This window comes from Temnothorax nylanderi, unplaced genomic scaffold (assembly GCF_030848795.1).
Source record: "Temnothorax nylanderi isolate EJ_2023f unplaced genomic scaffold, tnyl_v1.0 TNYL_tig0008_pilon, whole genome shotgun sequence".
Taxonomy (NCBI): Eukaryota; Metazoa; Arthropoda; class Insecta; order Hymenoptera; family Formicidae; genus Temnothorax; species Temnothorax nylanderi.
The window spans coordinates 168,491-192,638 of record NW_027249070.1 but is presented as its reverse complement, the minus strand read 5'-3'; the positions used below and the strand labels follow the sequence as shown (position 1 = coordinate 192,638).

The following is a 24,148-nucleotide window of genomic DNA, read 5'->3' as shown; positions in this document are numbered from 1 at the left end:
ATTCACTCTGGATGCGTGGGTAACAAAATCTATAGTTTACGTCACATACACTGTAGCATTTTAGTTAATTAGAGAATTTTGGAACGCAGCCCTGCAAATGCATCCTGCTCGATCTAGGTATTTTTGTTCTTTAAGTTCCTTGATCTCACGATAGTCATTTGTCGTTGTTAAAGTAAAGAAGAAAAGATGGGAAACGACCACTACGGAGTGGACGTCGCCGACAGTCGCCGAGGAGCGGCGAGCGGCGAGCGGCGAGCGGCGAGCGGCGGAACTCCACTGCATCGTGCATGATCGTACACGGCTGGGCGCAACTGGGCGCAACTTGGTTCGTTGGCTCGTTCGCGTTACAGCGCTGTGCACTGTGCAGTGTGCAGCGCGTGCAATGGCGTGCAATGGCGATTGGCGTGCAACGCCGCCAGGCGCCAGGTGCTCCTAAGGTGCTCCCGGTAGTGTATGTATGTATGTACATACATACGTGCATACGTGCATGTACGTCGCGCGAGGCGGTGTCGGGGTGTAGACACTGTAGACTGTGTAGTGACTGTAGTGTAGGGTGTGCTTGTGTAGTAGGTCCTGTTGGTGGGTGGTAGGGTAGGGTAGGGTAGGGTAGGGAAGGGGAGTAGGAATTCGGAGTCGGCAATATGGCCGGCCAGATGTGCAGCGGCAGGGTGTCACGGTGGTGTTAGTGCCGCGCGCCAGACTCGTTCTCTCGTTATTTATATGTCGAACTACCGCAAGTCTTGTCCGAATCTCGCGTGTTTTCATGGGCTCGGTGATATACTGTGCAGAAGCAGGAATACGGCTTGCATGAAGGCATAGCATACGCTCACCGGCCAAGCAAACATGAAGTGAGTAACGCTGAACGCATACCCATATACCGTACATCAACCATCAACCATCAACCATCAACCATCAACCATCAACCATCAACGCGAACGAGAGAAGGAGCTTCCTCCGGCCACTTGTCTCTCTTTGCTTTTCGCTTTTTTCGCTTTCGACGTTTGAATTTCCTCGCGGTTCGGTCGCGCCTCCTGGGCTAGACGCGCCAACGACGGCCGCGCGACGGTCAATATTGAATATCGTCCTCCGACCTCCAACGTCTCCGGACTACAGCACTTCACAGCTATTTCATCGTCCGACTGTACATGTATACGTTTGGACGAAAAGGATCGCGACCTGCGACTTGTGATATCGATCATGCGTCGCGGGTCGCGGGTCGCGGGTCGTAGGGCGGGCGCGGAGCGTTCCTTTAATTCGACTGTTATGTTCTTTAAATCCCGACTTCCGATTCGAAAGGGTACAGCCTGCCTGCCTGCCTCCCGGCCAGTCCGGCCTTCCCTTGCCCTCGACGATCGACGCTCGACGCTCGACGCTCGACGCTCGACGCTCGACAGAGGGCAAGGACCGTAATGATTTTTGACAGCGCGGATTTCGGTAGCGGCGTCGCGTCGCGTCGTGTCGCGTCGCGTCGACTCGTCGAGGTCGAGGTCGAACGAGGCTATGGGGGCGAGACACGGCTCATGCCGAGAACGCCGAGAACGCTGAGAACGGCGAGAACGCTTCCTTCCGCTCAGTCCGCTCCGGGAAAGAAACGCTCTGTACTCGTGTCGCTCATCGTATGCGTCAACGGCTTTCACGAGCCCTGCGCTTCGCAGAGCCCTGCGACGAGCCTTTCTCGAAAAGAGCGACAAGTCCTGCGTTATGTTCCCTGTTCCCTCGCCCTCGCCCTCGCCCTCGCCCTCGCCATCGTCTCCCTTCTTTCCTCTGCCTTCCCTTGCTTGCGTCTGTGTGCGGCCACCGGCCACCGGCTACCAGCCACGTCTGTCTCGACCCGACTCCGACTTTCCACGACAGCCCGACGCGACGCATCTTATGATTCTTATGTACGTGCATCTGCCGGCCGGGCCGGGCCGGGCCGGGCCGGGCCGGGCCGGGCCGAGCCGGGCGTCTTTCAACCCTGAAGGGGTCCCCGAGGACCCAAGGCTCTATCTCGCGACGCGTCTTTTCTCAGCTCGTTTTCTTACCACTTAAATTCTTACCATTCCCACGACAATCGCTTACTTTTCGCAGTAACGAGGGATTACGGTAAACGTTACAGTTTTATGTTCCGTGGGGCGAAGAAACTGCGATTGCGATAATGTTCGTTCCGAATCTCTTTCAAAGCCGCTGACTCGCGATACTTTTGTTTCTCTGCTGTAAACGTTTCAGACGTTTCGTTTCGCAAAATTTGCCGAGTATTTGACAAGCTCGTCGGAAAATTTTTTCACCTGAGCTTTGTTCGATTCTCTACTACTCTTTGCTACTTTCTACCTCTTTGTAGAAACAAAATTTGAAAAGCTGAAAAGCTACGTTTGAAGCTAGGCAATCTCAACGTTTCGCTTCAATTCCGCTCGTTCGTATCAGATTGCATCGATGTGTACCGCTGTCGCGAAGCGATCGCGGCACTCGCGGTACTCGCGGCGCGCGGCGTGACGCTTCAAAAATGCCAAGGTTGAAGATATAGCGCAACGGCTTCTAAGTAGCGTGCAACTGAATTGCGATTTCGATTTCCGCAGAAATATCTAAAATGCGAAAGTGTCCGGGAAGCCAACATTTGCCCTTTTGTATCTATACTTTTTATATATTTCAGATAACGTTCATAATCCAGCAGCACAAATTTACAAATATTGGTTTTAATCGGCCGTGTACCGTGTACCTCGGATAAATAAGCGGACCGCTTATTAAAGTTAACGAGGAAACAGCCGGAATTGTCCCCTTATAGATCTTAATTACTTTTGCACGTGTTATGAATATATGTATTACAAAATAAGATACGTGCGTATTTTCCATGTGCGCCCCTATTCGCGCGTTTCAAACAGTTTAAACATTTAAATAAATGTATGACAACAGTAGACAAAAACAAAAAGTTTCATTGCGTTCAACAATTAATGCTTCGAATAACATACGATCAATATTAATATTTAATAACGAACAAACCGACATTGCGTAGATTTTGTAACCTCGCCTATTGTACGCCATGACTAGCGTGAATTCATAATTACACCATGTTCAGCCAGTATTATATATATCATAGCTCAACTCGTCAGCGAAAAAATTCTTGTATCTTGTCTTTGAAAAATAGCACGATAAACACGATAAAAAATCGCGTGTGATTATAAAATTGGTCTAATAATCTCATGTCAGTATTTGTCTAGTAATAGTAATAACATTACATAATCGTGTATGAAAATAAGAGAGCGCGCGTTAAACAATGTTAACAACAATATCAGCGAAACGGATGGAATTCTGATTCAGAATTCTAATTTTGTCGTGCAATGCGCCCCATATCAAGGGAAGATACGAATCGAACGCTTTTCGGCGAAAACGCACGATGCGATGTGACTTCATTCCCGATAATTCTTTTCTTCCGATACCCGGGTTGTCCCATTGATTATTTTCGAATCTTTCCGAGGAATTTGTAGTACATACATCTTGTATAAAAAATTTCTAAGGAAATTATTACTTGCGATGTGTCCTCGATTTTAAATGTCTTGACAATTGAGAATTGACAATTGACGATACAATCTCTTATTGTCTTGAAATCAAACGAGAGATAAAATCTTACTATCTATAATCACTTTTTCATTCTCTGTATTATAGTACTTAATAATTAGGCTTCTCCTACTCAATTCTGCTATTTGCTAAAGAAAAAAAGTAAAATTAAGTATAAAATTGATTTTTAATTGTTAAGAAGAAAATTTGGATTTAATTCTTTCTAGTTTTCTGAGAAAGTTTTGATTGAGTTTTCTGCGTCAGTTTATTGTGCATCGAATTTTGCAATCGTTAATTAAACTAAAGATAATTTAATTAGGATGATCGAAATTTTCTCAGATAAATTTTCAATTAACGATTCAATTTTGATATACAAGTGAAGGTATCGTATCCTCTTCTCCCCAAATGTCGCATTTCCAAAGTGACCAACGTTTCCAAGTAAAAATACGTATTACTTTTAGGCGTCCCGTCTAAAGAAAAAAAAAAAACAAACAAACAACTCGTCGAGATCATAATCTCAGAGTTTCTTTTTAGTCACTGGGTATCGAGCGTGTGAGACGAAAAGTCAGCGTGGCGAAGGCCGCGAACGACTTCCGCTCAATTCCGCGTCATTCCGTCTTGCTTACGCGGAGGCGGTGGAGGCGATGGAGGCGTAGCCGAATCTTCTTTTCTCGTCATCTTTATATGTATATCGTCCGCGTTTCGATCCTCCCGATAGGCGGCCGATAGATACGTATATACGCATAGGTCTCTCATGATGATTTCAGGCGATTTTTCCACCGAGTCGAGCAGAGTTAATGACCACATCTGGGGAACGACCCACGTACGCGAACGTTTGTCCGAATAACGTATCCTATATTCACGTCGTGTATGTGGACGTGCGAGTATCCAGCCTCCTAACGACTTTGCGACTCGCGACAGTCGCGACTCATGACTAGGTCAACCTTCCCGAATCGCGCAAAAGCGTCGTGATAATTTTCGCACTAATAAAAAAAATTCTTCCGCGAAATTATTTATTTATTTACAAATAGCAACGACATTCTATTATAGGTGTTAACTGTTAACGTTTTTGTCCAATCAATATTTTATTCATCAATTTCACCTTTATTTTTCCTTACAATTAACACCAGTCGGAACTTTAGTACTGTTACCTATTATTAAGACTGTTATGTCAGGATGTTTAATGTTGGGAATTAAAAATTAACACTGGAGGGGCTTTCATAAAATTTTTGCTAAGGCGAGCTCGATCGCTAGGTCATTATAACTTATTGTTAGATATATGGCTCAGATCGGTTAGCGATGGAACACCCTATATACCTGCCGGAAATGTTACGTTTTGTGCATTAGCGAGTACGATGATCCGGCATGGGCGGATTACGTTTTCGACGTGTGTGATGCGCGATACGTACGCGTATACAGTATACACGCGACAACCCCTCGGCCCCGTACACACACTAGGGTATATCTCTCCTTATCTCCTACCGAGGAGAGAACAAACCGTCGTATCGTATCCCACTGTCATTTGCTAAACCGTGGGTAAAGCTGCGTAATGGCTTTCAATTTCACCTTCAATAACCGAGCTTAATTAATTTTAATGCTGCGATATGGTGCAGATTGCTCGAGTAACCTACTTTTACCCTCGCTTAATCATCGCTTGGATTCGCAAAGGGAGCTTTGACCTATTTTATCGCATATATTGCAAAAATCGCAATAATGCGTAGATGCAAGATATTATTCGAAAGTTCAATAGAACAATCAATTTCAATACACGATAAATTAATAAAAGCAAAATAGACGTTAATTAATAATAAGGCAAAATAATATATATTTCAAGTTTTGCTTATTCCCCAAGTGAATATCCATTAGTATACACTTATACACAGGATATGCAACATGGTGACTTGATACCTAGCGTCCTAACAGGTACATATAACCCGAAGGTTGCACGCTCTTTTGTTAAATTTCCATTGTTGCGCTCATTATGCCCATATTGCACCTTGCGCCGCGCCGGTCGGGAAAGATTTTTCCATGTCCACTTTCTTAACGCACTCTTGCACAGAGAAACGCGCTTCTTTACATACGAGTGCGTTCTCTTTACGCGTGCGATATTACTATGCAAACGGAAAAAATATGACCAATTCGATTCAATTTCGGTTTTATTCTTGAAATGTAACATAAAAATACTTAAGACCCCCGCACAATGAAAAATATAAGGGACAAGGAACAGATATTAGCAATTAGAAATAAGAAATCAGGAATAAAGCTGGTGTGTAACATTAATGCACGGCTTCCGATAGGTTAAAAATCTGTGTTATTGTTGCCTGTGTTATTCCCTATTTCTGTTGCCTGTATTTTTCATCGTACATTCAACTTTATTCTTGATTCATAGATACTTCCACTCGTCTTTGATTGATTTGATGAACATTATTCCGTCTTTACTTTATTCAGTAAAGTTGCTGACCAGCGGTGTGTGTGTGTGTGTGTGTGTGTGTGTGTGAAGCTGGTGTTCATCATTTTGTGGAAAGGAGAATTGTTTTACAATCAACAGAACTGTCAAAAATCGACCCGCAGCGTCTATTCACCTATTTACTCTGATAAAGGCTCCTTTATCGGGGGATAAAAATTATTTAGAAATTAAAAAGACAATGTTTATTGCTAAAACTCTTTCTAGAACTTATGCACAACTATAAATCTTTTGAAATCTAGTAATCAATATCAAGAGAACGCCCGTGGGACAAAGTGAGACGCTGCGTGAACTTGACGTCTCAGTCAGTCTGTCCTGAGGCACATTTTTTGTGCTTTAATGACTAGAAAACTATTTGTCTAACAGGTCTAACCTATAGAAAACTATAGAACTTTATTAAAAATGAAGCCAGACCTCTCAATACTTAATGAGTTTCCACAAAATGATTAAGGAAATAGGAAATGTTACGCCAGCTTCACACATACGCTGACCAACGACTTCGTTACTCGCTGACCTCAAAATCGTTTGCATGATCGTTTGCGCATTGTCGGAGAATTTGTTCTTAAATAAAATACATCGGTAGCATCGCGCATCGTCGGGACGTCGCGTCGGCGTCGAGTCGTGGAAAATTCTATAATATATAAAATTTAGAATCTGTCAGACAAAGCTCTGTGTATTAGTCATTCCATTGTTAAAATCGAAAAGAATTGCATTCCGGATTGTACGAGACGGCTCGGAAGTCAGGGTCCTTAAGATTTAGAGCTCGTGTTACGAGAGTGAGAAAAGACTACTCGAGTGTCGCGAGGCTTGACTTACCTATCCAATTAATGTTGACGCATGGTATGGCTACCTACTTGCCATATGCTACTTTCGGTAATCGTATTCGTTTCATCAAGGTGAAACCATGAAGCCATACGTTTCTTTGGGCATTGAAAGTATCGCTTTATTCCAAAAAATTACAATAAATTTCCAAGTGACTTTAAATAAACTGAAATAAACTCTTACCGTGTAGTAAATGTGTAGTACAGTGCGTAGAATGATAGTCCTCTCGGAGGACAGAGGTCGAAATACTTGAGAGGGATCGAATCATTTTTAAGCCCGAAATATTTCGCAGAGATGAAATACACGGCATATATTTTATGATTAATTGTAAGTGATTATTGCAAGTGATATTTCGCTGCAGCAACGAAAGAAATTTGAAGGCGTAAAATAATTTGCAGTAAACAGTAATTGTAAGATAGGAGCCTATATCAATTTCCCCGTTATCGGTCTGACGTGTCGTCGCCAAATTGTTCTGATAAACCACATGTCGCTGAAAACGCGTCAGTGCTCAACGAGTTCCGTCTAAACGTTTTCTTTCGATAAGAGATAGCACATCGATCGCGGAAGTCCGCCGAGCCGAGAATTAATAGAGTCGTCACGATTGGACTCGTCACTGTCGATGAGACTATGTCGATGGTATAAACCTATAAACGTATAAACCAACCAGCTGTATGAAAGAGAAATGTAATGCACGTGCTTGCTTCTGCGGCGCGGCGCGGCGCGGCGTAGAATAAATTCGATATCCAATGTCGCGCGTGTCGCGTGTATCGTCAGTATCGTCACTTGATTCGTCACTGCTTCCTCTCGCGCAGAATACTTTTGTTCTCTCCTTGCCGCGATACAATGCAACGAGATAATAAAAACGCAACGAAAACCGCGACAACCAGAATTACTATTAAATACGTATGCAAACGACATTTCTCTCCAGACGACACAGTCTATTTAAATTGTAATTTACAAGCATATATGAATTATTATTTACGATTTGAATAAGATGTGAATAAAAATGAGATTTGTTTTTCTTATAAATTTTATTTGTTCAGATTTATCAAGTCAAAAATTTAAACAAGATTTAAGATTTTTATCAAGATGAAAGTTTCGACTCTGGACGATTCTGGAGAGATGATCCGCAGCGTTACGTATTTCTTTTTCTTATTGTTGGACTTTCTTATTGTAAGGTAGGTATTTTATATCGCTATTCGCTAGGTACATTCGCGCGATGTTGTGATGTAATGCATTTCGTTCTTTGGGACTTGGGAGTCTGTCACCGTTCGTCGAGAGTCCAATCGCGATATTTTCCGGGGATGGTCGACAACGAGATACAATTATATACGGAACAGTGGCGATTATTTCATTCGGTGTTTGGTGAAAGGTATATTAACGCTTCCCTGAGCATTACTGGAAATAAAGCGCATGCAATTTCGCGTGCGATAAGCTTTGTTTGCTGTAGGCTACGTAGTCGCGATTGAGATTTACGGTTGTTTTACACTTTACGCCATGCGAAAAGCAGCTAAGGCAATGCCCTCCGAAACGCATTTGTTCCACTTTTACGTAGTAGGTACATGGCGCTCTCAAACAGTCTGATGGCTCCTACCGCGGCTGACAGACGAGAGAGAGAGAGAGAGAGAGAGAGAGAGAGAGAGAGAGAGAGAGAGAGAGAGAGAGAGAGAGAGAGAGAGAGAGAGAGAGAGAGAGAGAGAGAGAGAGAGAGAGAGAATCTCGACATTACTTCCGACCGCTGATACAATGCCGTTCGTGCTTTATGCTCTAAAAGTTCGACATCCGCGCAGAACATAATAAATCCGCACGCGATCAGGAAACGTGACGAATCCGCAACTCCGGAAGAAATGTATAAGAAAGTGCATTATTACGCATCGTTCATAAGCCAACACTTTGCATCTCTCGAAAAACTCTGAGAAAAGTATAAAAAGTATGTAAAAAATAAAACGATGATACCACATAAATAGAAGGAAAATAGTGGACGTATATTTTCAGATTGTCATCAATAATATTCCAAAGATTGCAGCTAAAAATGAAACTTGCTCCGTGAAAGGATCGCGGTTGTTTGCGCTCGCTAGCGTTGCCGAAATGAAGCTCGATTCGTATTCTATTTGCGATTTGCGAATCGACATTCGCTCTAATCACGCGTATCACAACGATATTTAACTCGGACTGCATCACGCGCGCGCTTAGACCGGTAATTGTCGTATGCAAGGCCGGTCTCTGACCCACATAAGTACAAGTACTTATTGTTAGTACATGCCGCGCGCGGAGCTGATTGGCAAGATCGCCGAATGCCTCTTGATATCCATCGACGAAAAAATTGCAGCCTTTGATTCGATGTTAATAAGGAAGTTTGCGACACTGAAATTATTTCGAGAGAAATTGATCGCGAGATGTTTTACGTATATATATATATATATATATATATATATATATATCTTTTCTTCCATAACACAAGGCTTTTCCACAATCCGATCAATCTATCCGCGATCATCTCGTCATTGATTCGCGAAAATGACGGGTAGCGTTTTTTTATCTGTTTATCCACACATTATTTGTTCATCGTGCAACGCAATTAACGCAAACGTCCTCGAAACGTGGATCGCGACGGATGTTGCGGGCCGACTGTTATCATACTTTGCTTGACCGTGTATACACATACACACGCAGCAATAGCAGCATAGTAGCAGCAGTATAGCAGCAGTATATAGCAGCAGCGGCGAGAGACGACGGCAGGGGATAGTCGAGGAAGTGGCGGTATCTCGCCACATCCTACCTCGTCCTGTTCCCGTTTTGCCAACGGAGGGAGTGCAGACTGCCTCTCGGCGTCGCGGCGTCGCGCGTCGGCGACTCGGTCCAGTGAAAGCGACAGCGAGCGAGCGCGCGAACTCCTCCGCGGGCCCCGCGGATATCGCGGATCGCGGATCGCGGATCGCGGATCGCAGATTTTTAATTAACCCGTGCGCAAGCTGTCCGTTTATCTTACTCCGTTTTTGGTCCGTCGCGTCGGCGTCGTCGTACCGATTCCTGATAATAGGTACGCGGTCCCTGATAATAGTGGTGCGATGATCGGTGCGGTAAAAATGATGACTTATTAGCGAGAAGAAGCTCTTGGCGATTATGTGGGACTCCCGCGAAAATTTCTTCTCCAAAATCGGCAGGACGAGATGGTCCTACGAGGCTTATTCGTCCGAGAATCAGGCACAGAGTCAAGACACGTTCGCCAGGATGAGTCCTTCCGTAACGATGCAACAAGAGCCTGCGTCGCAGCAGCGTGTGAATGTGCAACAGCGTACGAGCTATCGCCAGCAACGATCTTCTTGGCAACAGGATAGCCGTTCGTGGTACACGACGCGCACGTCAATTTTCTCCTTCGTCCTTCGCCTTCTTACGCTATCGCGATATTCACAAAGACAAACAAGTTTGTTTCTTCATAAACGACCGCGACGCGACAATCTAAACTCTAAAGGATATCTGGAGATAACATTTTTCAGATATTCGTCGATATTCTATACGTTTATTTTATTTATGTTATCCGATTTCATGTCCCCTCCCACCCCCCTCCCCCCCCCCTCGCAGAGAAAGCTTTGCATTCGTTAGAATGATTATGAAGCGATTGTCAGAAATGCAGAGAAATTGTAAATGGTAAATATCGATAATAAATCGAACAAACTGTACAATCTATGTTTCGTCCATTTGCCGTTCGCGTTGTCACTCGGCCTACTCGGATTACCATTATGCGACTTTCTCGCATGAGCAAAAGCAAAAAGTGATAACGGTGCGATACGTGTGCCGCATGTACCGCCCACGATTCAGCCCGGTGCACGGTGCAACATTCCCACATGTCCCCGTTATCTTACTTACTTTATTTCGTTAGCTCTTTAAATAAGAAAGAAACTACTTTGATTCATGCAAATCTATTCTCTTTACTTTACGTATATATAATCTAATTTTTAATTTCTTTTACTCTAACATCAATAATTAAATTGATTGAAAAATCACCGATAACTTGCCACTTTTTAATTGCATGCATGGAACGATTCTCGTCCCGTCTCGCCCTCGAGATCACTCGAGATCACTCGAGATAACGTAACAAAGTACACAAAAGAGAATATATGCGAATGACCGAAGGAATTAATTGACTAAAACGCAAAAAGAAAATCAATGTTTTGTCATTTACATTACAGCGAAGTGAGCATATCATCCGCCCGCGCGTCGGTGATGGTGTATGACGACGTGAACAAGAAATGGATACCGAGTGGCAGCTCGTCCGGCCTGTCCAAGGTCCAGCTCTATCACCATCAGGTGAACAATACGTTCCGCGTGGTCGGCAGGAAGCTGCAGGACCACGAGATTGTTATCAACTGCGCGATTCTCAAGGGACTCAAGTACAATCAAGCCACGGTCACGTTTCACCAGTGGCGGGATAACAAGCAAGTCTACGGGCTAAACTTCTCCAGTAAGGACGACGCTGATGCTTTTGCTCGGGCGATGCTCCAGGCACTCGATGTAATTCATAACATTTTTTTTATCTTACAGTTTTATTAGAATTAATCCCGGCTTACTACGGGTTTTACTATCCAATTTTGGATTTTATTTGTAGTTTTGGCATTTTTAACATATTGTTTTAAGTTATTATGGCGGTTTAAGATCGTAACTCGTGTGTGTGTGTGTGTGTGTGTGTGTGTGGGGGGGGGGGCGGGGGTGATAACTTCCATTAGGAGAAGCAAAACTTTCTGACAAACACTAAACGGATTAACCAGAAACAAAAAAACAAACTTAAGGATAAAAAACGAACGTTCACTCGTTATCGTGGGATATCGATTTCAGTTACGGCAATTATAATTGCCAATTTGGCTAGGCGTTGTCGTAATTGGATATATCATTGTTAATTAGCTTCTAATTGCACATCGCGTCTCGTTGCGATGTTGCGTAGGTGCTGAGCAATGGTAGCAACATATCAAGAAGTCTCGCTCCGGCAACCACCACGACTACTCAACAGCAAACCGCCTATCAACAACAGCAGCAGCAGCAGCAGCAACAGCAGCAGCAACAGCAGCAACAGCAGAGCCAAGCAACCGCTCAATATGAGGAGGACATGGGATATAGGTACGTCTCGTTCATTTTCTTTCTCGCTTTCAAACGATTTGCAGCGTGACTGTTACCTTATTACAGCAATTATTATCTGTCAAGAGATATCATATGTCACACAACGTCCAATCGATTCACGTCACGTTTTCGAAATGCAGGCAACCTTGTTTCTCTCTATTTGAAATGTTTTCTTTAAATACAACAAATCAGTGTGGAGACATCATCACGAGATTCACGAGATAGTTTTGGTATACATGATGTGGTCGTTTATATATTGTAAAAGCGCGAAAAGTTCATAGGGTGACAACTTACTTTACGGACATAGGCCCATTTCAATTTCCCCATCGTTTACCTGAAGCGAATCACACATCTGTCCTGACTGGTTGCAGTCAAGGTCGTAACGCGCGGATCTCCTTGTCCCTGAGCCATCTGCCTACAGGAGGCCAGACGGCCCTGCCCGTGGGCTCCGCCACCACAACCCCCGAGCACCACGTGACCGTTAGTGGTGCTGTTGGCACCGTTATTCAAATGGGCTGTGCGCGTGGCTCACCGGGCGATGGACACTCGAGGTGATCTTCCCGTCCTTTTAACCCGTAATAACCTGAATTTCTTAATTAACTGCTATCAAAATCTCTTTTACTCAACATGTAATGCACATCATATAATATAGAAAAGTGTGTATCTGTATGAATGTCTACCGGGAAGCAATGTCTACAAATATATTGAAAAATACGTTTTATAAAGATTTTTCTAAAACATGCCGGAAAGTTATTGATTTAGTATTGTTGTGTCATGTGACACAATAGCATTAGGTTAATATGGGTTAAAGGTCATGCAGATCTATCTAGGACTCCTGATTCCCTGTAGTAAAGATCGCGGGCATTACCCACGTTAGAAGAACCGTTTTCTATCCACGTTTTCTCCTTGCATCTTTTCCCTTCCCCTTTCACGTAGCGAACGTTCCCGAAGAACGTTGTTGCAATTTAGCGGTTTTAATCAACTTCCGACTTCGTTCTCCTCTTTTTTTTTCTTCTCTCTTCCATACAGTAAATTTACACGCGAGACTCCAGTGAAAGACTTACTGTGAAAACGAGGATCGGCGAAAAGATATTTACGCGATGTCGAAAATAAAATCCGCGGAGACTAAGCGGGAGAATTCGCTCCGTCTGTTGCACTCCGCGCCTCTCAAAATAACTCGAATACATTGCGCGACCGAGCTCGACATTTTTTCTTCGGCTTTTCGCGGATGCTTCTCACAAAATTCAGGATACTCGATAAATTCGATATTCAAAACGATTGTCAGATAAGGATCGGCCTAAATATACAAACTTGCCAGGAATAAGAAAACAAGCGATGCGCAGCTATGTTAGCTTGCTCTACATGGAAAATACCTTGCGCCACATGATGAAAATATAACGGATTATTATCCACTTTACTTCCTTGGTTCGTATAAATTGATATCAATGTTTTAAACGCCTATTAACAATAGCCTATGACGTAGAGTAAGAGTATTCTATTATCGCTGAAATATATTTATAGCGAAATAGGAAATAATCTTTGTAGAGCAGTATTATTTAGCATGTTAACGTGCGACACAATTAAATTTACCCGTGCGTTTATATAATTTTTTCTCTTTGTGTCAGTGTTGGAAAATATTTATCAAGCCAGTTAAAGTGAATTTTTAGTACAATCTATGTATAGGATTATGTATAAGTGATCTATTATGTCCATTATATTAGTTGGCTGGCCCTATTACGCTTTACATTAATAATGCATTGTGCATTAATGAGAACATGTGCATTTTGTAACTAACTTCAATTTCTATATCTGTGCAGAACCATGACTAGAGAGGACGTGGCAATAATTCAGGAACGCAGAATGTCTCAGCAAAGTCAAGGTATTGTATTTATGTTTTTAGCATAACACAATAAATATTATACACACACATACATACACGCATATATGTATAGCGAATATTATAGGGGGAGTCCGGGAGACTTGACCATAGAGGAGAGTTGAACCACTTCAAATATCTCGTTCAAATTTTGAACAAAGAGCTCAATCCGAGCACGTTAAAACACGTTTGTCTCACTCACAGTCGAAACGCACTACCAAGCGTCATGTTGTCACGTGCTCGGATTGAGCTCTTTGTTCAAAATTTGAACGAGATATTTGAAGTGGTTTAACTCTCCTCTATGGTTAAGTCTTCCGGACTCCCCCTACATAAGATATAATTTTATAACGGACACACATGCACGTGTGGAGATTGCAAAGGTATTTGAATTGCAAAGATGTTATCCTAGAAGAGGTGTCAAAATTGTATATAATTTACAAATATCTACATGATGTGTGTGTATGTGTATATATATATTCAGTCAATTTCTTTGTAGCAACTGGAAGTCCCAATCCCATATCACCGAGCTGTCCATCTGCTGCACAGCAACAGCCGCAACAGCAGCAGCAGCAGCAACAACAACAACAACAACAACAATCCGGTCATCATCGAACTTCGTCGGCGCCGCCGGCACCACAACCGCCTCAACAGCAACAACCAGCCTTACAGGGTGTCGCCAATATGGTTCCAGCCGTTCCGCAAATGTCAGCTGGACCGGGAGTCGGTCCCCCGATACCACCGCCTCAGCCGCCGATTGCACCCCCCGCTCCACCATGTCCGCCAACGATGATGAACTTTAGCTCGTCTGCGGCGCCGGCGCCACCGATGATGATGAATCAGTACGCACAATCGCCGTCGTCTCAGTCAAACCTTGCGAATCAACAGTCCCAATGCCAGTCTATTTACGTTACTAATCAAGCAAATCAGTATGGTGCCGCGCCTGCGAGCAATCAATACGCGAGTGCCACTGTTCCTAGCAGTAGCAGCAGTACCGGAAGCGGTACGGCCTCTGTCGTGGGCCAAAGCCCGAACCAATTTCCGCCGTCCGGCAGTCAGAACAATTTCTACGGTACTAACAGTCAGACGAGCAATTACACTACTGGTGGACCGGTTAATACAGGCCAATATAGTCAGTCGATTGGTAGTCAAGCCGCGCAATATGGTAGCAGCGGTAGTAATCAGTTTGGAAGTAATAGTTCGATAAATCAGTATGCTACCGGTCCGCCACCTGGTCCGATAAGTCAATACGCGGTCGCGCAACCTGGTCAATCGTACGGCTCCAATATCGTGTCCCAGGCGCAAGCACAGTATGGTGGTACCGGTCAGGTACAAGCGGCTGCCACAGCGGGTACCACGAATCCATATGGGACACCATCAAATTCGGTGAATCAATATGCTACCAGCGGACACCATACAGTCAGCGCTAACGCTTATGCTCCTATTGCTAGTGGCGGTCCGCCACCGCCTCCGATGGTATCGCTGGCTGGGCCTGCGGCACCACCTCCGCCGCCACCGCCGCCGGTTCCTAACGCTAACAATTCCACCGCCGCTGTCGGTTCCGGTTCATCCGTCAGTTCCTCGAATGATCCTCCGCCTGACACCAACTCATTAGCCGCTGCCCTTCAAGCACGTCTTAAGAAAAAACAGGTTCTTTTTTTTTATTTTAATCTTTTAATTAGACAGAATTATCACTTGTTTGCAGAAACGAGATTTGATGTTATGTTATATTAACATGTTTTATATATATATTAAAATAGAAAATAGAAAACACATAAATAGAATAATAACGAACCTTTTTTTGTATCAATAGCAACAGTCACAACCAGTGGAGAACAGTGGCTCGAGCACTAGTAGTAGCGGTAGTGGAAGCGGTGGAGGAGGCGGCAATTATGGCACCTTAGGGAGAGGTGGAGGTGGCGGGATGGCTTCCATGATGGACGAAATGGCTAAGACTCTAGCACGCCGACGGGCTGCCGCCGAGAAGAAACAACCCGAGCAACCACCGGTACGTAAACATTTATCATGTAACTTGGATATTCGGAGTAACTTGGATGACAAAAGCATTGGAGTTGAAAGATCGGCAAGAAAAGGAGAGAAGGGAGGAGGAGAGAGAGAGAGAGAGAGAGAGAGAGAGAGAGAGAGAGGGGGGGAGGGAGAAGAAAGCACTAATCGAACAATTTCTTTTACAGGAACCGGAAAGTTCACCAGATAAGAAGTCTTGGGATAAGAACAATGCGTCGAATAATAAGTTCCCCAATGGCGCCGAGTCGCCGAAATCGGTACGCAAGAGGTTCGGTTCGGCTTCGGAGGACACTCTCCTCAAAGTAAACGGTGTTAACGATGGAACTTCGCTCACCGCGCAAGAGATGGAGGCCTTCAAGGTGGAGATAATTAAAGAAGTGCGGAAAGAATTCCAGAAAATGAAGCAAGAAATAATCGATGGTATGGACATATATGTATATTGCTACAACTGTGCAAAATTAAATAAATTTAATGACTTACTGGATGTAAATACAAAAATGTTTGCTTTATGTGAAATATTTTATATTTCCAGCTGTAAGAACAGAACTGAATAAGAGATAAAGAAGATGATAAAGAGGAAATAAAAGATATAAAATCAAGCTCTCGAAAGTGAAGGAAGGAGACGAAACAGAAAAAAGTTAAGGAGAGTTATACGACTAGATTGCTCGATATCAAAGTGGTGTCATTGAGAACCACATACAGGTTTTTACAACATATTTACGAGAATGTAATGTGATTACATTCATGTATATCGAACATTTATGTGTAAGTAAATTAATCTTAGTGTCTTAAGTGACCGTAATTTTTTCGTTATTTACTACATAAATATTGTAACAAAACGTTGAATCAATTGAGTTTCAATTTATTCAGTTTACAAACTAATTGATTTGTTTACATGCATAAAGAGTTACGAGAAATCTTTACAGATTCTGAGCGAGAGAAATACTTCAATGAAAATATAAAATAAGTACATGCACAATGAAATACTATTATATCGCTTCGTAGTATAAAAGGATATCGATAAAGACCAAAAAATGGTGTATTATTTATAACATAAATGAGAGAGATATATCGATTTCTATACATAAATATCTATTATAATATTTTCATTTCTCTCTCTCTCTTTCTCCCCCCCCCCTATCTCCCTCCCTCCCCCTCCTTTCCCCTCTTCTGTTTTTCCCCATCTCTTCTCCTGCTTTTTTTCTCGACAAGTTTATAGTCAAGGCCGATCAAATGAGAAATTTTATCATCAAAATTTCCAGAAAAAAACTCAATTATTTCAACGTTTAAGTTACGCATCGTATATTTTTTATTGCATATGATTAGACAGAGTTTCTCGTATGTTGAAACATTCTTTTACATAAGGACGATCTCATCATAGAACATTCTATGTAGAATTCTTTCACCAATGACGTGGCATGTGTTTTCTTCGCATTTTTATTTTTGTTTTTTATTTTATCGAGGCGATGTCGTACGCTACCATCTTAATTTATGCAAAGCCCGTTGCGTTATCGATTTTTGTCATGATGATTTGAATGAATTTTGAAAATACAACAGATGAATACATTCCAAGAAACACACCTCGTTCCCCGATGCGCTAATCTCTTATGCGGGGTCTACAATGCGAGTCGTAAGTCATAAGTCGTAAAAAACTGACCAATCACATTTGATTATTCTTCTCAAATTCGACTGTAATTGGTCAATTTCTTACGACTTATGACTTATGACTCGCATTGTAGACCCCGTATTAGACATGTTGAACGTTGTATATAGCAATAAAGACGATAGACGGATGCCACGATCGTTGATTGTGAAATTCTCGAGAACATTGCGCTTAAATGATATATATCTATAGTTAAGAAATCTCCGTGTTAGTTCATTCTTAGATATCGAATATCTAAATTGCGATTCACATTTTTCATACGTTTAATATGACGAGTTGTTCTTCAGGAAAACTACTGTCGTACATTGAAGATACTGCTACACATTAAAGATACTTTCCGGTTGATTGAAAATTTTCTTGAAATCCGGCATTTATAATTATAACTTTATAGCTTTTTCTATGATTAGTAACAACTTTTACCTAACTTGCTTTCAACGAGCACTTTTATTTAGACACGGAATTTAGCACTTTTATTTAGATTTGGTTTGCACATTCGCGCGCACGAATGAGTTGCTGAACATCCGTACGATAAATAATTTACTTTTTATATTATCCTTCTCGAGGCTCTATTTACTTTATTTTATATTCTCAATACATCCGAATGTCATCGTAACCAAAGTTTTACGCGAAAAATTCCGACTTTTATTAATTTATTAGTCAAAATGCGATATACAATAATTATGCTTGATTCATTCATTATTATGGCGAAATTTTCTACGTCAAAACAACGGCATAAGGTATAATTATAGAGACCCTCTAATCAGAGACTGGCCATAAGGGGGCTACTTTTGATTGGTCTGCCATTTTTCTTCAAAAACAAGAGAAAGAAAGAGAAAGAGGATATTATAAGAGAGAAAGAGAAAGCAATATGAATGTATATCGCTTTCTCTTTCTCTCTTATATCTCTCTCTTTCGCAGGATTTTAAAGAAATCGCCCGATGGCCAGTCTCTGATTATAGGGGGTCTCTAGGTATACCACTGGCAAACATCTATGGAAAATCACGCTCCTAATGAAAAATAATTTAATCGGTAATTTAAAAATTTTTTTTAAATATAATTAGATATACATATATGTATATATATGAAATATTATTTAATAACAGATATTTGTCTCTTATACAAATTAATATTCATTGTTAGATAGAAGAAAAGAACAATCTTTTGTAACATAATCCGACATTTATCATTGACAATGAGTCAAGTTACATATTATGTGCGAAAGATCGCATTACATATAAATTGCCTTTTTATCTGACACCAATCGGTCAATTTTTGTACAAGTGTGTTTCATTAATGTCCGATAAAACGTTGACCACGAATAATATGGTGGAATAGCATGTATATCTACCCATTTTTTATCTTCCAAATGGATAAAACCCATTTTGTACGTGAATTTTGCCTTGGTAGTCGCTACCAATTCTCGTAACTTCGAAGGCTGAATTTTACACGGTTTTTTTTATTACGCAATGCTTTACTGCACTTTATTACGTACGGTTTTATTACATTGACACGCTAGCTTACGATAAGCGTAATCATAAGAACTCTTGATAATCATTCCGAAGGAATTAGATGAAAGACAATTTCTAGTCGAATCATCGGAGTGAGAGATATAATGTCGCAAGGAAAGATATAAAATTTTGACAGCAAGCGTCGATAAAGCTTATATTTTTAAATCACCAAAATATCGCATTTATCACTTATCGATTATCTTTTTTTTATCTTTCACTTAAATATTGGTTATAATTTTACCTAGTGTATTCGATACGCGCGTTTAACATTTATTTCCTTCCCGTACCCCTGCGCGAGATAATGATTTTTGCCTTCCAAGGCGCATCTATCATCCCCGGGATGCATCGAATGTTTTGATCGTTTTGATCGTTTTGATAATTGAGAGACACAAATGCACGAGTGCGCGCAATTATCTTTTTATATAGTATACACACTTCTTTCCTTTCACCTTTTTCATTTCTCGAGGCATTCCTTTCCGCTTCTTTTTACTACATATTTTATACTCCATTACCTTTGTACATATAAATTTATCTACGCGTGGATCTTCCATTATAATGTGTATTTATTTTATTCATCTTTTCTCTTTCTTGTTCTTTCTTTCATTTTTTTTCTTAAATTGAGCTGTCAGTGCATGAGAGAGGGAGAAAATGCGAAAATATTGACAAAAAGTCTCTCGAAGGGCAAGATCTTTTTCGAATGTCCCTCTAGCCACGACTTCAGACGACTCGTTCTCTTATTATCGTCGCTTATGTCCTGCGCTTTTCCTTTCATCTCTGTCCTTTTACTTTCCTACTTTCCTGTCTTCCTTCTTCCCTTTCTTCCTCCCGATATAAAGAATGTTTTACGTAATTCGCCCTGTATCATAATGACAGAATCTGCCGAATTTCGAAACGATTCTTTCTCAATTTCAAAGAAAAAAGATCATTGTTTGTCACTTTTTTAATATTTAATGTTAAATATTATGATAATTAAAAAGTCTCGAGTTAATTTTATTTACATAAATTAAATCTAAAATTAAAGAGAAAGACGAAAGAGAGAGAAAGAGAGAAATATGTATTATATAATAATTAAAAATAAACTATATACATATATAATAGAGGAATATTTTATAAAGATATATATGTGTGTGTATGTATGTATGTGTGTGTATGTATATATATGTATATATATACATATATATACAGAATACTAATAGTATATATATATATATATATATATATATATATATATACTATTATATTTATGTTATATTTATTATACGTTTCTCTCTAAAGCTTAAAATTCAGAAGAAAAAAGTTTTTTATTACTTAATCGTTCATAACTCGAGAAGCATATTGGCATATCGATAGTTTTAATTGAGGAAGAATCTACTCCAAATTTTGCTCATAGAATCTGTTGTTAAAATTAAGCACAATCGTTGTAAAGCATCGTGTATATTTACGTGTATATTACGCACGTATAACTGCGCGTTAATAGGTAATATTTGCTTCTTTTCTTTCTTTACACGCGGCTGTCTGCCGTTCTCGTTAAAGCAACGCATTTCTCATTTCTATCGCGTCATTAGAGTCTATAGATGATGTTTAGACTACGCATTATCAAAGTTGCGATATGCATATTAGCCGCGCATACTTTTTTTTGCACTTAGATACAGTATATTAAGTATATGCTTATATTATAGTGGAACTATAATTTTCATATCATAGTCTTAACGCGAGTATTAAGAGTGTTTTTGTGTTAAGATTAAAAAAGTTATTTAAGGAGAGCGAGCCGAAAAGGCTTGGCTAATAATGAGGAGAACGGTGATAAAAAGAATTGTCGCGATCAAGGCCGTTAATAAGCACTGTGTATCGCCAAGTTAAAATGTCAACGATCGAATGCATAAACGACTCTAAATTCGACATATTTAAAACGAGTGAAATCAGCGACGAAGATCTTTAATGATTTAATTCGCGTCCTCTCATCCATTTCTTCCCAATTTTCAACAAGCGATTCTAAAATTCTATAATATATATGTATATGTATATATATTTCATCGCATGAATACAGTGTTTCAGATTTCGCGCTGTGTGTGTGTGTGTGTGTGTGTGTTGTGTGTTTTCTTACGTTTCTATTAAGAATTATTATTTATTACTTTCTAAGCGATAAATGTACAAGTTATAGAAAATTGACGAGTAAACACGATCTCGGGCACTTTTGAAGTTTAACGTGCAATGAGAATTAATTAATTTCATTATAATACAAGCCTAATGTATTCACAATTGGCAATGTAATGACAAGTGACAATGTAATTTTACAAAAAAAAATCTGCACGTATTTTCCATGATATATATTTGTGCAACATTCATTAATTTATTATTAACAACAATTAATTAATTAATTAATTAATTAATCAACCGTTGCCGGCTTCACTCGTGCGAGTGAAAATGTTGGTGTTTAAGCTATGCTTAGAAACGTGTGTGCGGAATGACTGCGGGTTGACATGTGTAAACATTAATTAATATTAAGTTGTGTCGTAAGCATCACGATACCACGAAGACTCGTACCTTCCATGGTATCCTTCACTTTTAAACTTGTCGCTTCGTCCTGCCTTCGATATAACGATATAAGTGATATGTGAAAGAATCGCGTATTTATCGCGTAACATTAGAGACCACGAATTGGGACGAGCGACCTGCACGCGATACGATACCGTATAACATGTGGTTTTCTAGTTTAACGATCAAATGCATATTCAGATAAAATTTCTGAATCGTCGATATTTCAATTACGTATAAAATTCGCGCAAGGCGAAAAGCGAGGAAAAGTGACTTTTGTCATGTAAGATAAAATACGCCGATAATTACCCGATAATGCACAAAGCGTAATCACGAGGCGCGAATGAAGGCGTCGAAACTGTTTAGCTTTTACGAGTAAGAGAGAAGGGAACTGTTTGAAATCGATATATAATTAAGTTTGGATTTCTGGATGATAGAGATAGGATCGCGTGTGAAAAGGCATCTCCATGTTGTCCTTGGCATGGAAAGAACGATCTGTATATGAGTACGTAAAGTACATTTTTGCAGCATCGAACACACGTTGAACTCGATGAAATTGTTGTTGCCGAAAGGAGCCGAAAGGAGCGCGTGCGAGGATACATGCGATGCGAATCATAAGTCGCATTCGTTGTTGGCATGCCGAACTTTACCTCGAATTGTGATATGTTGTGCTGAATGATCGCGTGTGAATCAAACAGCGTCCGTCAACAGCCATCGACTGCCAAACCCTCGAGATTTCTCTCATAGATTCCTCGCAGCGTGCGTTTTAGCGTTCGGAGCTTACAGGCGAGAAAGAGAGAAAGAGAGAGAGAGAGAGAGAGAGAGAGAGAGACAGAGAGAGAGACAAAGAGCAGCTTGTCGTTTACCAGTATATCGTGTAATCCTGTAATTAGCGCCTTTTTCACAAACAATTGACTTTTTTAAATTCTTTTCATGCGAGGTGGGGAGAATCTACAAGTACTTGTACAAGTACGACTTGTACTTGTTAACCGTTGTTGATCATCATTAAATATGACGACCACATCTCGATCTTATTCGGTGCTGAGGAATATGACGGTAGTACTCTTTCAATTTTATAACGCACATTTACTTTGATCATTTCTCCGAGATTAGACCTAAACACTCGTTAATTCTTTTACCCTTTCCTAATCCTTTTTTGCAAATAATTCATTTTTCGCACAAACACAAGAGCTAAATGCTAAATCATGAGCTGTGATGACGCGTAAGCACCGAAGGAGTCGCGAACGGTTTACTTTTCTGAAAGTGAACGAGACGAGCTCAAGGATGCCGCGAAGTTAATGTAATAATATTTTAAGTGAATGAGATAAAGAGCGACAAAACTACTTTGTATCGAAAGATACGTTCTTTTAATTGTAGCGAAAGCGCAAACTACAGCGAGCACCGAATATGGCTACTACTTCGTTTCGTAAGACGTATCTTGAAAATATTTGTATGTAAATGAATGACAAAACAATAAAAAGAGTATACGCTGTACAAACCTGTCCTTTTTACGTAATGTAATTAAATTTTTATCATGTAACGATGAGTCATCGTGTGTGTGTGTGTGTGTGTGTGTGTGTGTGTGTGTGTGTGTGTGTGTGTGTGTGTGTGTGTGTGTGTGTGTGTGTGTGTGTGTGTGTGTGTGTGTGTGTGTGAGAGAGATTAGAGTAAGGAAAGGCTATTTGAGTCAGTTAAAGAAAAAATCGCATAAAAAATGTTCAAGACTTGAAATTTTCAAAAGCTGAACATTAAAAAGCTTATATATATATATATATATATATATATATATATCTCTCTCTCTCTCTCTCTCTCTCTCTCGAAAATTTGTTATCCAATTTTTTCTTTGATTGACTCAAATAGCACCTCTTTACACTATAGCAGAAATAAAATGTTGCAACAACTCGCGGGAATATAAGTATAACTTTTTCTCTTTTTAAAATCAAAAGTTGATAGATTTCAAATTTGCGTGTTTTTACGCACGCAATATACGTAGGTATATCGCGCGAATGAAATATTTCTCGAAGCTATTTTTAGATGAGCGTCATCGCGTTTATGCGCTATCTACAGCTGAAACGAAAGCGATCGCCACGTTGTTTCTCATACGATCTGAAGAAAATTATTGATTGGATATTAAGAAGGATACTTCTAATATCAAATTTCAATTGAAAATTTCAAATAAAAGTACGATAACCGTAAGTACTTGAGTAAGTATTCGATGTGATTCGGTAAAAGAATAATATTATATAATGTGTAATAAAACGGGAATATATAAACGAAAGAGACAGAGATAAAACATAGTTGGTACAAGTTTTAATCATAAAATTTAAAAAAATCATATTTGAGTCTGGTGAAAAAGATGGTACAAAAGCTTACGGCATATTGCAAGACAATGCACAATGCACACGTCAATTATCCGGCTCAATTCGATCAAATTGTCCCGGCACGGTGCTTTTGCTTTATTCAACGATCGATTTTCTTTTCACTATATATATATAATCACAATTATTGGGGCTCGCTTGTGTCATCCGAGGTTACCAAATCCAAGTTCAATATCTTACGTACGATATATGATTGTAGCATCGCAACTATTTACGACGATGATGGATCCTTTATTG

The 24,148-nt window shown here is 40.5% G+C and overlaps 1 protein-coding gene across 4 annotated transcripts; it reads left to right on the top strand.

Moving 5' to 3' along the window:
- Positions 1–217: 217 nt before the first annotated feature.
- Positions 218–23,031, top strand: Ena (ENAH actin regulator enabled). 4 transcript variants are annotated; one of them, XM_071722076.1, is made up of 9 exons: positions 218–848; positions 11,008–11,329; positions 11,757–11,929; positions 12,301–12,480; positions 13,747–13,808; positions 14,302–15,452; positions 15,616–15,810; positions 15,995–16,247; positions 16,360–23,031. In XM_071722076.1, exons 1-9 carry the CDS (start codon positions 844–846, stop codon positions 16,386–16,388), a joined length of 2,370 nt encoding a protein of 789 aa, XP_071578177.1. In that variant the 5' UTR covers positions 218–843; the 3' UTR covers positions 16,389–23,031. The 4 variants fall into 4 exon arrangements, with proteins under 4 accessions (XP_071578177.1, XP_071578161.1, XP_071578169.1 ...); XM_071722060.1 differs by lacking the exon at positions 218–848 and adding an exon at positions 9,613–10,164; XM_071722073.1 differs by lacking the exon at positions 218–848 and adding an exon at positions 10,208–10,465.
- Positions 23,032–24,148: the final 1,117 nt, after the last annotated feature.

Bases quoted from the DNA above. Each gene is read 5' to 3' on its own strand.
- Ena (XM_071722060.1), top strand. From the start codon at position 9,941: ATGTGGGACTCCCGCGAAAATTTCTTCTCCAAAATCGGCAGGACGAGA. The intron at 10,165-11,007 runs GTACACGACGCG...TTTACATTACAG, and splicing joins CAACAGGATAGCCGTTCGTG to CGAAGTGAGCATATCATCCG. The intron at 12,481-13,746 runs GTGATCTTCCCG...ATATCTGTGCAG, and splicing joins CCGGGCGATGGACACTCGAG to AACCATGACTAGAGAGGACG.